This window comes from Limulus polyphemus, unplaced genomic scaffold, assembly GCF_000517525.1.
Source record: "Limulus polyphemus unplaced genomic scaffold, Limulus_polyphemus-2.1.2 Scaffold2777, whole genome shotgun sequence".
NCBI classification, from domain to species: Eukaryota; Metazoa; Arthropoda; class Merostomata; order Xiphosura; family Limulidae; genus Limulus; species Limulus polyphemus.
This window is the reverse complement of record NW_013668387.1, coordinates 147,914-162,287: the sequence shown is the minus strand read 5'-3', so window position 1 is coordinate 162,287 and position 14,374 is coordinate 147,914. Positions and strand designations below refer to the sequence as shown.

The 14,374-nt window shown below is 31.6% G+C and overlaps 1 protein-coding gene across 1 annotated transcript in view; it reads right to left on the bottom strand.

Moving 5' to 3' along the window:
* Positions 1 to 1,720: 1,720 nt before the first annotated feature.
* LOC106467882 (dihydropyrimidinase-like) overlaps positions 1,721 to 14,374 on the bottom strand; it is a 49,631-nt gene continuing 36,977 nt past the window's right edge. Inside the window, exons 6-12 of the mRNA XM_022396095.1 lie at positions 10,857 to 10,999; positions 9,988 to 10,056; positions 8,162 to 8,282; positions 7,621 to 7,777; positions 5,115 to 5,256; positions 3,774 to 3,857; positions 1,721 to 1,909 (exon numbers count right to left, since the gene is read on the bottom strand). Coding sequence (XP_022251803.1) covers positions 1,721 to 1,909; positions 3,774 to 3,857; positions 5,115 to 5,256; positions 7,621 to 7,777; positions 8,162 to 8,282; positions 9,988 to 10,056; positions 10,857 to 10,999 — 905 coding nt within the window. The remainder of the gene's footprint in view (positions 1,910 to 3,773; positions 3,858 to 5,114; positions 5,257 to 7,620; positions 7,778 to 8,161; positions 8,283 to 9,987; positions 10,057 to 10,856; positions 11,000 to 14,374) is intronic.

Below are 14,374 nucleotides of genomic sequence, written 5' to 3'. Positions count from 1 at the left end.
ATTAGCTAACTTCCAATCCTCTGGTACCTGCCCACTATTCAACGACTGACAAAAAATAGTAGCAAGTGGCTCACATACCCAATCTTTAACCTCCTTCAAAACCCTTAAAGGAAATATTATCTGGCCAAGGAGCCTTATCGTTTTTTAGACCTACCAATGTTTTCTTAACCAGCTCAGAATTAATTCAGTCATCTTGTTTGATCTCTTTTCCATTTATCAACTGTTCAAGATGTGGAATACTGCTTAAATCTTCATTAGTAAAAACTGAAGAAAAAGTAAAATCTAATAACCCAACCATCTCATAATCATCAGATACTAGCCTTCCTTTATCATCCCTAAAGGATCCTATCCCTATCCTAACATTTTGTTTACCCTTAATGTATTTAAAGAAATCATTACTGTTAATTTTTAAATTTTCAGCCGACCTTTTATCATACGTCCTTTTTGATGACCTAATTTCCTGTTTCACCAACTTTCTTGATCATCTGTAATCTTCCAAATCTCCTGTCATACCAGTCAATCTAAATTTCTTAAATTTATGATGCTTTTCTTTTATTTTACCTCTTCAACTCTTTGTGAGCCAAGCTAGTGTTTTACTTGTAGTTACCCAAGTATGGGTAATTCAGTTCTTCACTTAACATCCAACATGCCTTTACTCAATTAATAAGTTTTGGTTGTTAATTACTGAAATCAGAAACTTGAAAAAGTAAATATTTTTTCACCACTTTAAGGAAAAAGATATTAAAAAGAAAATTAGCTTATAACCCACTATATTTGTCCAGATATTTTGCTGCTTTTTATATCATTGTACAGAAACACAGGTCCTGGAAAGAATTATGCAAGTATAGAAGATATGTTATTAATAATAAGTCTTTGAACAGAACTTTTCCATGACGTAATTATCAAGTATAATAAATCCAAATAACCTTAAATGTTAAAAACTTCCACTTGTGTTTTAATGACACAAATATAAGGTGACACTGTCTGGGTTTTGACACAAATAATAAGGTGAAACTGGCTGGGTTTTGACACAAATAATAAGGTGACACTGGTTGGATTTTGACACAAATAATAAGGAGACACTGGGTTTTGACACAAATAATAAAGTGACATTGGCTGGGTTTTGACACAAATAATAAGGTGACACTGGTTGGATTTTGACACAAATAATAAGGTGACACTGGCTGGATTTTGACACAAATAATAAGGTGACACTGGCTGGATTTTGACACAAATAATAAGGTGAAACTAGCTGGGTTTTGACAGAAATAATAAGGAGACACTGTCTGGGTTTTGACACAAATAATAAGGTGAAACTAGCTGAGTTTTGACACAAATAATAAGGTGACACTGGCTGGGTTTTGAAACAAGTAATAAGGTGACACTGGCTGGGTTTTGACACAAATAATAAGGTGAAACTGGCTGGGTTTTGACACAAATAATAAGGTGAAACTGGCTGGGTTTTGACACAAATAATAATGTGAAATTGGCTGGGTTTTGACACAAATAATAAGATGACTATTTCTCCAGGATGAATAATTTGTAATTAAAAAAAGGTGAATTACATGATGTTGTAAGTAAGACTACATTTTCCAAAATATGTTAAAACATTCTTATAAACATTGCCAAAAATCTGAAACAAAATCCAAACATAAATTTAAAACAAACAGTACCACTGGGAATTCTAAACAGTTCATCTTATAGTTAAAAAAACAAAAACCTATTTCACCTGTCCTTCTTCAACCACAAGTCGGCCCTGGGAAATAACATATATAGGTACACCATGACACTTCATTCCTTCAAAAATATTGAAGTCTGTATTATGGTGATGAGTCTTGGCTGAGATGGTGCGTGTTTGATCTGGATCCCATATCACAATGTCTGCATCAGATCCAACTTGGATTCTACCCTACAACACCATTTAATAATTTTCAACTTTTATATGACCAAATACTTACAAATAAATGTACTTTAAGTTTGGTGCACCATTATAAAATGTATTTTAAGTTTGGTTGCACCATTATAAAATATATTTTAAGTTTGGTTGCACCATTATAAAATGTATTTTAAGTTTTGGTGCACTATTATAAAATGTATTTTAAGTTTGGTTGCACCATTATAAAATATATTTTAAGTTTGGTTGCACCTTTATAAAATGTATTTTAAGTTTGGTTGCACCATTATAAAATGTATTTTAAGTTTGGTTGCACCATTATAAAATGTATTTTAAGTTTGGTTGCACCTTTATAAAATGTATTTTAAGTTTGGTTGCACCTTTATAAAATGTATTTTAAGTTTGGTTATATTATCAAACACCATCACAAACTTCAAAATCAATCAATAAATATCTATTACACACAATATCTTCATTAAAAATAATTCTGTAAAACAGTACTTCAATATACATTTAAGAGGTGTAATACAAATTATTAGGTACACTTTTGAATCTATCAAAAACAACCAGTAAGTTGTAATAAGTCCACACTCTGTATCTGATCCATTAGTATTTCTACATACCACTATAATATGGATTACTTTAAGCCTCTAAAGATCAACCTGGTCCAAGTGAATAATATAATTTTGTGTTATGTTTAACAGAAATACCTCATCTGTTCTGCTTGAAAATGGATAATTTTTATTTCAAAAGACTAGGTGGTATCATTTACTATTCAGCAAGAATTATTGTGCATTAAGTGAATCAAAAGTGCAGAAATAAATTCAGTGTGTATGTAAAAAATTAAATTTCAATTATTTACTTTCTCTATACAGAGTACATATAATAAACAGAGCCTCAATTACCAGCTGCTGTAATCTTTTTTGATAAAGGCATAAAATGGAAAACTTAATGATTATTAAAGAAATAATTTTTTTTATTTTTCTCTGGACCTAATAAGAGGGTTACTTGAAAAATGAGTAAGATTCAATTTGTAACCCTGTAGTAAAATTAGTAACTGGCGAATTCAGAATGTTACTATTCAAGCCTAAAATAAATCTATTCTGCTTTTGTCACAAATATTTTTTATATCCACAAAAAAACTCATTTACTGAATGGTCCACCACAGCATTAAAAAATGACAGAATAAATGGACAAAAAGACAAACCTAGTATTACTAGCCCTAAATGCTCTCTCTCTCAGAGCAGACTTAAACCTAGTATTACTAGCCCTAATATGCTCTCTCTATCTTAGCAGATTTAAACCTAATATTACTAACCCTAATATGATCTCTCTATCAGAGCAGACTTAAACCTACTATTACTAACCCTAACATGCTCTCTCTATCAGAGCAGACGTAAACCTACTATTACTAACCCTAACATGCTCTCTCTATCTTAGCAGACTTAAATCTGACATGCTTTCTCTATCTGAGCAGGCTTAAACCTGACATGCTTTCTCTATCTGAGCAGACTTAAACCTAACATGCTCTCTCAATCATTACTTGCTTATCACTAGATTGTTTTACTCTGAATGAACTACAAAATTATCTACTATTATTTGGATATTAAGAATCTTAATTAGGTTGAAAGAGAGCTCCAAACCACTCTTTCTAATAGTACTTGCCTATTACCACATTTTTCACTTAGTTTAAGGGAATTATCTTTCTAATAATACTTGGCTGTTAGCAGATTGATTTTTTCAGTTTGAATGAACTACCTTTACTCTAAAAAAACAAGTCCGATCAAGATTAGAGAAACATAAAAGCAAGTATGAGCAGATAACCCAGAAATTAAGTGTAATACAAAAATGGGCATAACCATAGACTGAAATTACTTGCCTTTCGAGGATAAATGTTAAAAATTTTGGCAGCATTTGTACTAGTAACCGCCACAAACTTACAAGGATCTAGTTTACCCGTCATCTGTAAAAAAAAATGAACAAACATGGTGAATACTGCTTTTCTTCTTACTATAGAAACATTTACAGGGGGAAAAAAGCACAGTGAATATCCTCATAACCATCAAGTGTCAAGATATTAACCTTAGAATTACCAATATTTGACACCATCAGCTTCTTCAACTCATTTTTCTAAACTATTTATGTCCCAAATTGTTTTTGATCTGTTTTAAAATTTCATACGAAGGTACACGAGGGTTATCTATGCCAGCCATCCCTAATTTAGTAGTGATAGACTAGAAGGAAGGCAGCTAGTCAACCCTACCCACTGCCAACTCTTGGGCTACTCTTTTACCAATAAATAATGGGATTGACCATCACAATATAATTTCCTCATGGCTGAAAGGGCAAGCATGTTCAGTGTGATGGGGATTCGAGGCCGCGACCTTCAGATTGTGTGTTGAGCTCCTTAACCACCAGGCCAACTATTTCTGATGGTTAGAGATTCCCTAAGAATATACGTGTCAAAAAAATAATAATAAAAACACTATCAAGAATATATTTAATTTCAAATCACTCATTGTTTATATATTTTGATTTCACTCAATTTTATGATCATTTCTTTGTAACGAGAGTTGTCAGAGACGAAAACCTAAAGGTACTCAATTTGATTCAATAAAAATAATAAATTAAAAATTTAATAAATTTAATAAATTAAACATGTTTCATCTGCACAACTCTTACTTAATTAAACAGTACAGAACTCTTCTTTAGCAAATGATGTGTAAGATCGAAGTTGAAATCCTATACACTGAACTAAGACAATGTCATCTGAAATTCTAATCATTGAACCATTTTGTTATTTTATTATTTATTTAATTCTAATATGTAAAGCTTTGTAGATATTTTGAATCTTCAACTTATTCAGTTACAGTAGAATATCAAATTGTTTTCCTTAATGTTTCATCCATTAATCCACAAAGTATAATGAAGGATTACAGTGGATCCAGGGTTGCAGAATAGTTCCCCACACGAGCGGAAGGATTTGGCTATGGCCTGAAAATTTAACTGTAGAGCTGATAAGACAATTCTCATGTCAGTCACTCCCTCCCCTCAAAAAAAAAAATTAAGTGTCGGTATATGGTCAGTGTATAGATAATGAAATATGTAGAATTAATTAATATGATCATTAATACATCATATTGTTTGAGAAGCCAGTTCTGTCTGAGTGACATATCAATGTACACTGAAACAAACAAACAAACAAAGATATTGTACATACAACTCCTCTTTCCCACACCACAGACATTCTGTCCTCGACACCATTTACACCATTTGGGATCTTGGTGAAGTCACTGACACCCATAGCTTTTTGGTTGGCATTGAAAGTACAGTTGTCTGAACCCGTCACCTGTAATTCACCAGTATAAACCAAACAAAGATATCACTCCTCTTGTACTCACATATACATGTTCTAATCTAATAAAGCTCCACAGAGTTAACTGCACTTTATAAAAATAATGAGATGGGCCTCATGCTACCCTTACAACGAGGTCCTCCCTCATTGATTACACTCAACATGGTGGTCATGATAACACTTAGTTACCCAATACTACAATTTTCAATGTAACCAATTCCTTTGAAGAATAGTGAATTCAATCTTAGGTCACAAATTTTGACAAACTTTTTACAGACCCTCTATTTAATATGTTTGGTTTGTTTGGAATTTCTTGAAAAGCCACATGAGGGCTATCTGCTCTAGCTCTCCCTAACTCAGCAATAAAACACTAGTTTAGAATACGTCGTTAGTCAAGTTTATTCCATGACTAGTTTAGAATACATCTTTAGTCAAGTTCATTCCATGACTAGTTTTGACTACATCTTTAGTAAAGTTTATTCTGTGACTAGTTTAGAATACATCTTTAGTCAAGTTCATTCCATGACTAGTTTTGAATACATCTTTAGTAAAGTTTATTCTGTGACTAGTATTGAATACATCTTTAGTAAAGTTCATTCTGTGACTAGTTTAGAATACACCTTTAGTAAAGTTCATTCTGTGACTAGTTTAGAATACACCTTTAGTCAAGTTTATTCTATGACTAGTTTAGTATACATTTTTAGTCAAGTTTATTCCGTGACTAGTTTAGAATACATCTTTAGTCAAGTTCATGCTGTGACTAGTTTAGAATACATCTTTAGTCAAGTTTATTCTATGACTAGTTTAGAATACATTTTTAGTCAAGTTTATTCTGTGACTAGTTTAGAATACATCTTTAGTCAAGTTTATTCCATGACTAGTTTAGAATACATCTTTAGTAAAGTTCATTCTGTGACTAGTTTAGAATACACTTTTAGTCAAGTTTATTCTATGACTAGTTTAGAATACATTTTTAGTCAAGTTTATTCTGTGACTAGTTTAGAATACATCTTTAGTCAAGTTTATTCCGTGACTAGTTTTGAATACATCTTTAGTAAAGTTTATTCTGTGACTAGTTTAGAATACATCTTTAGTCAAGTTCATTCCATGACTAGTTCAGAATACATCTTTAGTCAAGTTCATTCCATGACTAGTTTAGAATACATATTTAGTCAAGTTTATTCCATGACTAGTTTAGAATACATCTTTAGTCAAGTTCATTCCATGACTAGTTTTGAATACATCTTTAGTAAAGTTTATTCTGTGACTAGTTTTGAATACATCTTTAGTCAAGTTCATTCTGTGACTAGTTTAGAATACACCTTTAGTCAAGTTCATTCTGTGACTAGTTTAGAATACATTTTAGTCAAGTTTATTCCATGATTAGTTTAGAATACATCTTTAGTCAAGTTCATTCCGTGACTAGTTTAGAATACATCTTTAGTCAAGTTTATTCCATGACTAGTTCAGAATACATCTTTAGTCAAATTTATTCCCTGACTAGTTCAGAATACATCTTTAGTCAAGCTCATTCCGTGACTAGTTTAGAATACATCTTTAGTTAAGTTTATTCCGTGACTAGTTTAGAATAAATCTTTAGTCAAGTTTATTCCATGACTAGTTCAGAATACATCTTTAGTCATGCTCATTCCGTGACTAGTTTAGAATACATCTTTAGTCAAATTTATTCCCTGACTAGTTCAGAATACATGTTTAGTTAAGCTCATTCCGTGACTAGTTTAGAATACATCTTTAGTCAAATTTATTCCATGACTAGTTTAGAATACACCTTTAGTTAAGCTCATTCCGTGACTAGTTTAGAATACATCTTTAGTCAAATTTATTCCATGACTAGTTTAGAATACACCTTTAGTCAAGTTTATTCCATGACTAGTTTAGAATACATCTTTAGTCATGTTTATTCCATGACTAGTTCAGAATACATCTTTAGTTAAATTTATTCCCTGACTAGTTTAGAATACACCTTTAGTCAAGTTTATTCCATGACTAGTTTAGAATACACCTTTAGTCAAGTTTATTCCATGACTAGTTTAGAATACACCTTTAGTCAAGTTTATTCCGTGACTAGTTTAGAATACATCTTTAGTCAAATTTATTCCCTGACTAGTTCAGAATACATCTTTAGTCATGACAGCAAGAAATAATGCTGTAATGTTATTTATTCTAAAGCATATTACCAACACAGACCACTACAGAGAGATTACAAAATAAAATAAAGAAATAAAAGTTTCAGTGCTTTCAAAGAGCAGGTTCTTCTTCATCAGATGTTTCTGAGGAAGAAGAAATCAATCTTTGTAATGTTATATGTTTTATATATATCATCATCATCATCCAAAATAAGTATACTTATCTAGCTAGCATATCCATCAGGCACCCAGGGGTTGATGGGTCAGGTCTTAATGGGGGAGACAAAATGTGCCCAGCAGCATGACGCCAACACTTGTTGAAATAATGAGTTCCATCTGTACCCAGTCCAGCAGCAATTGGTTCTCCAAATACTATGCAGCCTATAAAAATATATTATCACAAACTATAAGATCAGGCTTTTCTGAAACACTATGTAGCCTACAAAAATATATAAACACACACACACACTTTCTTTAAATGCTATCCATGCTACAAATAGTGCCAGTATAAAAAATCATGTTAAGTTTATATTTGACATGACTGGCACTTGAACATGTTTTTCATTATAGGATTTCAAGTTTTTTGTCAGCTATTTATCTCTAAAATGATAACACTATTCTTCACCTAACCAAACACTTTGTATCTCTGTGTTTTCTGAATGTTCGAGCCCAAACATTTAGAAGTGGATGGTATCAGAACACATATATAAAAAATAACAAGCAACTGAGTATAAGTTATTTATTTTTCAGAAATTAAATACTCACCTTCTTCCCTTTTTCTGGCAACAATTTTTGCTGCATTCTTGCTCATCACATTTACAATATAGAGTGGGCAATTGAGTTGATTTGCTAGGACTATAGCCCTGTTGGTTGCCTCAGCTTCAACCTGCAGATTGAAATAAATGTTAAATTGATATAACTAACGTATATAAAAAATATAACAATGAAATAAGATATACTTATATATATATATCATATATTAATTAAGGAGAAATCTAATAAATAATGTCCCCTGGTGGGAGAGCAGTAAGTCTTTGGACTTAAAATGTTAAAATCGGGATTTGATTCCCCCTCGGTGGATACAGCAGATAACCCGATGCTATAACAAAACACACACAAACACTAATAAATAATTTCTAACAAAGATGGTTTTTACTTTAGAAACATATTCTTTGTACGAATGTGTACAGACAGAATAACTTCACTTTTAGTTAACAGGTAACTGTGCATTTCCGAGTAACGGAATGTTTACAATATCTCAATGCTTATACTTCCCAGAAAAGTTGATAAATTTGTGTCCTCCAGTTGGATGGTCTATGGACTTACAATGCTAAAATCCAGGGTTTGATTCCCCAGGGTAGACAAAGAAGATAGCCCATTGTGGATTTGCCCAAAAAACAACATCAACAACATAAACTGATAACTGTTGCACTTACTGGTCACTAATGTTCATAAATAACCACGTGGTCCACAATAACATTTTTATTTATATAATAATTTCTCTTTTAACACTTTAGGATTTGTATCTTACATATTTCAAAGTAAAAAAAAATATGGATTTTCATTAGCATACAAATACTAAAAGTACCAGTGTCTCAACAATATATATAATAGTACCGATGTTTTTAATGCTCACTGATCAAAGTTCATGGAAACAAGTAAAATAAAGTTAATTACACAGGTGACAGAGATACTGAACAAAGAGAATAGGTTGAAAAATCTCCAAGTTTAATAAATTTTTAAATTCAAGAAGCTGTCAGATCTGACGAAGATTGTTAGCTCAAAAAGTTATCTTCTGAAATGAAACAAATTAATGAAATTTGGTGCTTTTATAACCTCTTCTTTTATCAAAGTTCACTCTAAACATGCTGTGAAATAACTGTGCAACAAATAGAACTGCATTGTACAAGTTAGATACACCTTTCTATAGTATATTTGATGCTTTTAAAAAAACCCATAACCCGAGCATTTTTGAAAGGTGGATCTTTCTTCTTCAGGGGCAAACTGGGAATCTTCAATACTTCTAAAGTACATTTTTCAAACAACAGATCCTAACTAACATGAAAGGAAAATAACTTCCAGGTTTTTCAAAAGTTATCTATAATATTTATAAAATATATATTCTACACAACAAGTACAACTGCTTTATACAAAATGCTAAACATCTAAAATGAATTAAAGTAATATTTACATTCAAACCTTCTACATGAATTAGGTTTCTGTTGATGGATTAGTTCCAACAGTATTGGAACTTAATCTAGCCTAAGACTTAGATATCCGATACCATAAAGGAAGATGCAATACATTTAGTACATTCAACAAAAGTTAGTGATCAATTTCAAGGATTATGTGAGACTGTGACATAGGCACATGTCCAAATATTAAAGTTAAGACCTCAAAGATATCAATGTCAAGTTAGTCTAGAATAATACATATCTAATTAGTACTCATATATTTAGATTAGTGGAAACTGAAGAAAAAAAAAAGGTTTTGTTACTAAATCAACCTCTCACTGGAATCCAACAGGCTCAGTGCTGCAGAGAAATATAAACTACTGTAAGCCTAAATTTGTGTGAATGAAGAAAACTAACCTCCTCTGTTCTACTGTATATATGTCCTTCAGGGCCAGTGATACCCTTGTCCAAAAGTTTTTTCTGATTCTGAGGGAAGAATTAAAAATAAAATGTATGAAATAGAAATATCTGGACCAATAGAGTAAACCATATAATAATTTTAAAGTTCATTAAATATCTCAGACTCGGTTATACAAGCATAGGTACTTCTTTGAAAGTGACGTTTTCATCAAAACAATCAATATGGAATAAGTTGATAAGTTAAGAGAGAACAAAAATGATCAGTCTCAGTATGCATTAATTAAAACTAAAATATAAGTTACGTCAAGAAGGAAGAAGAACAAAAAATGTTAAACTGAATAAAAAAAAAACAATTCCCAATAATTAACATTTAGTTTAATTGTTCAAAATACTTAAAACAATGTGTGTAAGACTAGGGAAAATACTGTTCATTTGTAGATTACCAGAAATGTAGTTTCATTTCCTTTTGGAGTCACTGACTGTTAAATAAGTAAGCAACAGATGCTGGAAAGTAGAGGTCACTAAAAAGTTCTTAAATTGTCCAATCAATTTAGCATGTCTGCCCCACTTGGCTTTAACTCTTTAAATGTGTAATTTGTTTGCACGTTCTGCCAGAATTATTTTCATGATGTCCTAATAATTATCACCAGGTGGATAATAATAAGACTTGGATTAGTTTTCAGCCAAAGAGACATAAATGTTATCAGATGCTGTCACCTTCCGATAGGGTAATTTGGGATTTTTGGCCAGATGCTGGCAGCGTCCACTCAAGTTTAAGGAATTAAGAGAATGAAACAAATCTTGTCAGAAAGAAAGCCAATTCTTAAACACAAACTATTTCTTAATAAACAATAAACATAACTTACTTCATATATTATATCACCATTTTCTGCATGAACTTGTGCTACAGCCCCTAAAGCTTTGCATATCTTGAATACTTCAATTAGTTGATCGTCTCGTAGCATATAAACATCTTTGTAGGCCATGTGCATTTTAAATGAATTTATACCTATAAGAAACAAATATGCAAATGGCAATTTAAGAGCTTGTTTAAAGTTTCTAATTACATTCTTTGAATACAGCGGGAGAAAAAGCATTACCAAAATTTTCACATTAAGGGCCATTTTACATCTATGATAAATTTGATTTAAATCTTATTTAAATAAAAGGTAAAATAAGTTTCCCTTTCACTTAATCTTCTACACTTATAATGTTGATAATAAAACTATTTTCATTTTAATGCGCGGGATATATGTTTACCCCTTATGGAAACACAGCAGTGAATCCAACAGCAAACACTCAAGTTGTTCATATATATTAACACACACATGCTGATCTAAGCAGTGCCTAGGTAATGATGCAGCAACAATCACCCTCTACTTATCAAATATACAGTTTTCTAAATTAGGAAGTATATTTGAATTTATTAATAGGATTGTGTTAATTAAACACAAGATAATAAATAAGTTTTATCAAGAATATTAATTAATGTTCTCTTCCTTTTGTAAGCACTGTGCATTAATGTTATCTTCCTTTTGGAAGCACTACATTAATGTTATCTTCCTTTTGGAAGCACTGTACATTAATGTTATCTTCCTTTTGGAAGCACTGTACATTAATTAATATTTTTGATTAAACTTATTTATTATCTTGTGTTTAATTAACACAATCCTATTAATAAATTCAAATGTACTTCCTAATTAATGTTATCTTCCTTTTGGAAGCACTGTACATTAATGAAACAAGTTTTCGTAGTGATTGCATTTTTAATTACATCGGGACAGTTGACGCTTAAGTTTTCAACATTACGAACAACATTATCTTAAATGATCCATAAAATAGGTATTTATAAATGTTTACACAGAACACACAACCAAAGAAAGACAAATGAAATGGTGTAGTAACCTAGAAGCTTCTCACTATAGCATCAAATACAAACAAGAAAATGTACACAACTCAAAGAAATATCACTCTTGTAGCAACTTTAACAATTAAACTTGTGCTTCTTAGATTGAGTTGGATTGATTCTGCAGTATATCCATTGAATTTAGCAGCCAAACATATATACAAAAAAGAATATGTGTTAACATTTACACACAAAAAAGTGGCAAACAAAATACCTAAACATTTGAAGCACTAGACTAAAATTTTTGGGTTAATTAACCAGATGTAGCTAGAGCCAAAGTGTCCAAATACTAATAAAATATAGATGAAAAAAATAACAGAATCTTCATTCATCTTCCTTTTTGTTTTCAGTATATTGTCATGATATCTAGAAGCTTTGAGATGATGGGAGATTATTATTGGAGAATTAAATAGAATCAATTACAACTGTAGTGAAAAAATATATACACACTCAGAACTGAAATCACCTCTTCTGAGCAACAAATATCCACCTTTTCATATAGAACACATTTTCAAGGACTATGATGTGCAAAAGTCAGCACTGCACTTCCCACATGAGAAAACACAGATAAACATAAAACAATTTTCCAAAAATAACACACAAAAAAAAATATTTTTATAAGCCCTCCAATTCACAAAGCTATCTACAAAAAAATAAAAACTATAATCAGGAAATCTGAGCTGCTAATTAAAGTTATAAAACAGCCAAGTCCAACAACACTACCCTGCAATGTATTAAAGCCAATTGCCTTACAAAAATGTGTTTGTAATCTAAAGATGAGTGTCTTGTCTCCAGTGTTGTTTACCAGCTTACATATAACATCTGCCATCATACGTACATTGGAGAAACTGGAAGAACCCTACACACAAGTATAGGAGAACATATTGGCTCTCTTTATAAACAACAACATGAAAGAAGCACAGTTGCAAATTATTTTTTAACTAATCATGGACAAGTAACACCTGACTTGAAACCAACATTCTCTGTACAAATCCTCACCAAAAACACCAAGTAACTGACAGAAAATTTAAAGAAGCTCTTCTCATCAAACAACTACAACCAGAGATGGTGCCTATAATTTTCAATATTTTATTTTTTAACCTATGTTTTGTTACTTCACTCTGTAACCTTGATAGAACTTTTGTTTACTACAGGTAGCAGTTAATTATTTCAACAATAAGCCTTGCTACTGAATATATCAAAAGCATGCTGTACAAGTGCATGTTATAAATTTGAATAGAATTTATTATTTAAACCATTTAAAACTTTGTACTGTCAGTTTTGGTTTGCCCTTTACTGAACACTCCTGAAGAAGCTGTAAAGCGAAACATTGAGTGTCTAATTAAATAAAAACAACATCTTGGTGTTATAAGGTTATCCATTTCTAGTATTAATATGTCTTTTATACACCAATATGCACCACAGAAATAAAATAATAAGTTTTCATTTTACTATCAATAAAAAATCACCATTTTACTTCAGGTCCACCAGAACCAAGCCTTATTAAATAGACAAGATAAATATAGACTGCCTACATTAAATTTATCAGATACAAGTACAAGGCATAAATACATTTTTTCTGCACATGGACCCCCCCCCCCCTCCAAATGCTAATACAAGGAAACTGAAATACTACACTATATAAGAGTGATTCCTCCAGTTTTAAGTCAGATTAGCACATTACATCACAACACCAGAGTTCCATGGACACTTAAAATCCCAAACACACGATTTACAGCTATTCTTTCTAAATTGAGGCCCACCCATTTTGTTCTTACATAACTCAGTGCATAACAATACAGGGGCATATTTCAATTCAACATACAACAGTACTGGGGCATAATTCAATTCAATATACAACAATACTGGGGCATATTTCAATTCAATATACATCAATACTGGGGCGTATTGTTTCAGAAATTTTCCAAGACCTCATGCTTTGTGAATCTAAACCCAAACAAAAAGTGAAGTATGCCATGAAACTCCTTAGCCATTGTAGAAACTATGCTATGGAAATTCATACACTAAATCAAATTTTAAAGGGACACAAAGGAGTTTATTAGCCCATCAAGGATGTCCCTTCTAGCTCCCTACTTTAACCACCTCTTACTACTCATGTATTGATCCAATCTTTTCTTGAACTCAGTTAAATTTTCTGCCTCAACCACCCTGTTTGAAAAGTAATACTGTTTACACTGCAAATGATGCCTACGCTGCCAAAATTTGAATTTATGACCGCTTGTCCTATTGTTTTCACTGCTATACACAAAAAATGTTTGATGGATCTATATTATCAATATCCTTAATAATCTTAAACACCTCAATCAAATCCCCTCTGACCCTTCTCCTCTCCAGAGAAAACAAGTTTAGAGATTTTAATCTCTTCTCATAGGACAATCCCAGGTATCATCCTAGTGACTCTTCTCTGAACCTTCTCCAACAATTCATTGCCCTTCTTGAGAAAGGGAGCCCAAAACT